Source organism: Varroa jacobsoni, unplaced genomic scaffold (genome assembly GCF_002532875.2).
Source record: "Varroa jacobsoni isolate VJ856 unplaced genomic scaffold, vjacob_1.0 scaffold_631, whole genome shotgun sequence".
Taxonomy (NCBI): domain Eukaryota; kingdom Metazoa; phylum Arthropoda; class Arachnida; order Mesostigmata; family Varroidae; genus Varroa; species Varroa jacobsoni.
This window is the reverse complement of record NW_019213533.1, coordinates 1-2712: the sequence shown is the minus strand read 5'-3', so window position 1 is coordinate 2712 and position 2712 is coordinate 1. Positions and strand designations below refer to the sequence as shown.

The window sequence follows — 2712 nt, the reverse complement described above, 5'->3', positions numbered from 1 at the left end:
GTATGTCGGAATTTAAATTCCCCCCTACTATAGATAACCTTTTCAGCCATTTTTTGCATTAAGGTTTGTTAATCTAAGTTAATGTGTCTGTGGTACTACCCATAAGCATCGTTTTTATCACTTGTGGTATGATTCGCTACTATATGGTAGATTCTTCGCAGGATGGTAGAGTAAAAATTTTATTCTTACGTGCTGCTTACCATGAATTTGTTATATTCTATTATATATCAAATATATTAATATTGTTATATATTTGAAATAAGTTATTGGGAAACGATTCAGGCGATTATGCAATTAAACTCAAAGGTATGTACAATTTATGAAATGCAAAGGAAGAGATTCGTCGATAAGGGGTAATTGGATTCATGTGAATTCGGCTAATTAGATATGCACAAGGACTTCGGCAAGTACAACCCATTTAATAACGAAATTATTTGTACACTTATCTTGAATTCAAGGATCGTATTTCGAAATATATTTTCTATAAAATTGAAAACTAATTTTAAATACAAAATCTACCTGCGACAATAACGAGAAACGATACTTTAAGTTTACAGATACTGATTACAAGCAGTTACTTTTGAACCGTATATTTATTATTAAGCATTAAATGCAAAGTTGTTTACCTTATGCATACACATATTCTAATTGTGAGTTAGTATTTGCGAACTGCAGCGTTTAATCGTATTGCGTTATATATTAGAATGGTTACGCAAAGCACAGTGCAAAATGCACTTTTAACAACCTGCTACATTTCTAACAGTCTGAGCTCTGCAGTCGCACCTGGTAATACATAGTACATTTAAATTGCTGTTTTATGCGTACTCAGGTCCATATCAAAACGATTAAAATTTCTTTATTTAAAAAAAAGGTAACCTCATACAATCAAATCATCCAGTTCTTTTTGAACGTCCTGGAGCCGATCAAATAGCATCTGAAGCTGAGCTCTGTCTAATTGCAGCACTTTTTGCTCGTCTCCAACTCGGAACGCAAGTGCTACGCCTGGTTGGGGATTTGGTACATTGGATGAGATCTCCCAACTTACAAGAAACAGTCGTTTTCCCTGCAACGTTAACAAAATACTATTTGTAAAATTGATGATTATACCGCAGAGGTTATCCTTGGTACTTCACAACTCAGTTCTACAAGAAGACCGTCAACCTGTTTTAGTTGCTGACCACGTTGACAACGAGGGGAACGTAATCAAAAAGAAAAGGGAATAACTTCTACGAGTAAGCTGCAGCGAATCCGAGAGTACATACGTATATGTAATTACGATTACTGTCACATAAGGACGCCTTTAGCCAAATAGATATGCATATGTATAATATTTCGTTCCGGAAAGAAAAAGTTGAGGTAAACAGAAACGTGATGAAGGTTGATTGAGAAATGACAGGTTGCAAAATAGTACCGGGTCCCTCCACGAAGGTAAGACTCTTTCATCAATATGCTAAGAGTCTATATGCAAACCGGAAGGTGCTAGAAGACGGTACTAAACTGGTAATGTTGATCATAATGGCTAACCCATTATAGAGTCAACACTGTCCCACAAAATGAGATGGAGATGACTTGACAGCGACAAGAGTGATAATACAGACTATACTGCTGGTTTTTGTAATAATAATAATAATGTTCAGCATTATATTCCGCAACAAGCAGTGAGAATTAAGCGTGGATCATCTGTTCGACCTTGGCATGGGCGGCTTGCGTATAGAAAGAAACAAAAAGATTTATGTTAACAAAACATGTAGCTTTTTTAACATTCGCTATTCGCTTGCTAGTATCTCCCTATGTCAAAAGGCTCATCAATTTAGCAACTGCGTACTTCTAAAGTTAAATTTCCTCGGTCTATTTTGAAAGGCAACGATGATAACAAACCATAATATATATACATATATATATAAAATATGTAATAAAATTTTTTTAAACAATAAAATTACTTCACCTACGGGAGTTGCAACAGCTGTGCTAGTTTTAAACCTTTTCCTATATAATAGCTTGTTTCGATTATATTATATATTAATTTATTTAGATATATTCATTTATTGAAACATCCTCGCACGATTAATATGTTATTAAACCAATTATGAGACCTTATTATTAAACTTTGTAATTCAAAACGTTTATCAAGTCATAATGAAATATGCTGCTAAAAATTTGAATTATTTGGTTACTAAACGTGCATCCCCGTCTTTAAATGGCAGACCAGACTTGACAAAAAAAAAAAGTAACTCAATGCTTGAACAACTCACTTGAATGGTCTGGTCACCCCTAGCCCAACTAACAAGCGACTGTGCATTTAAAGCCCACACAGATGCAATTTTCTCGGCGAGTTCCGCAGTCAATCCTAATTCCTGAAGCGATTTCAAAAGCGCCAGAGGTTTCGTTAGATGCAGCACGCATGATTGCAGCACACAGTGTAGACCTGAGAGACATGTTGTCAATTGGTAGGAACTAAGTTGTAGAGAATCACCTGAAACGAAAAAAGCTAACTCATTTTTTTGAGTAAAGGATTGTCACTGAACCTTGCTGTCACGTACATTAGTTTTTTTGACTGCGGATCCTAAATGAGCTTGCATTCGGTATCTCTCATATATTCTAGTTTACAAATCAGTAATATCTCATCACATATTCTATCGGAAATAAGATACTATTACCTTAAATAACGATGTTACTCTACGTCAGTTATTACAGAATTATTATATATATATA

At 34.7% G+C, this 2712-nt stretch overlaps 1 protein-coding gene across 1 annotated transcript; it reads right to left on the bottom strand.

The window, feature by feature from the left end:
• Window positions 1–574: 574 nt before the first annotated feature.
• Window positions 575–2473, bottom strand: LOC111262169 (COMM domain-containing protein 10; the record flags this gene model as incomplete). The annotated part of the gene is given in 2 exon segments (XM_022836228.1): window positions 575–1063; window positions 2253–2473. Coding segments are annotated over 2 exon segments (407 nt in total), but the record flags the coding sequence as incomplete, so codon positions are not given.
• Between the last annotated feature and the right edge of the window lie 239 nt (window positions 2474–2712).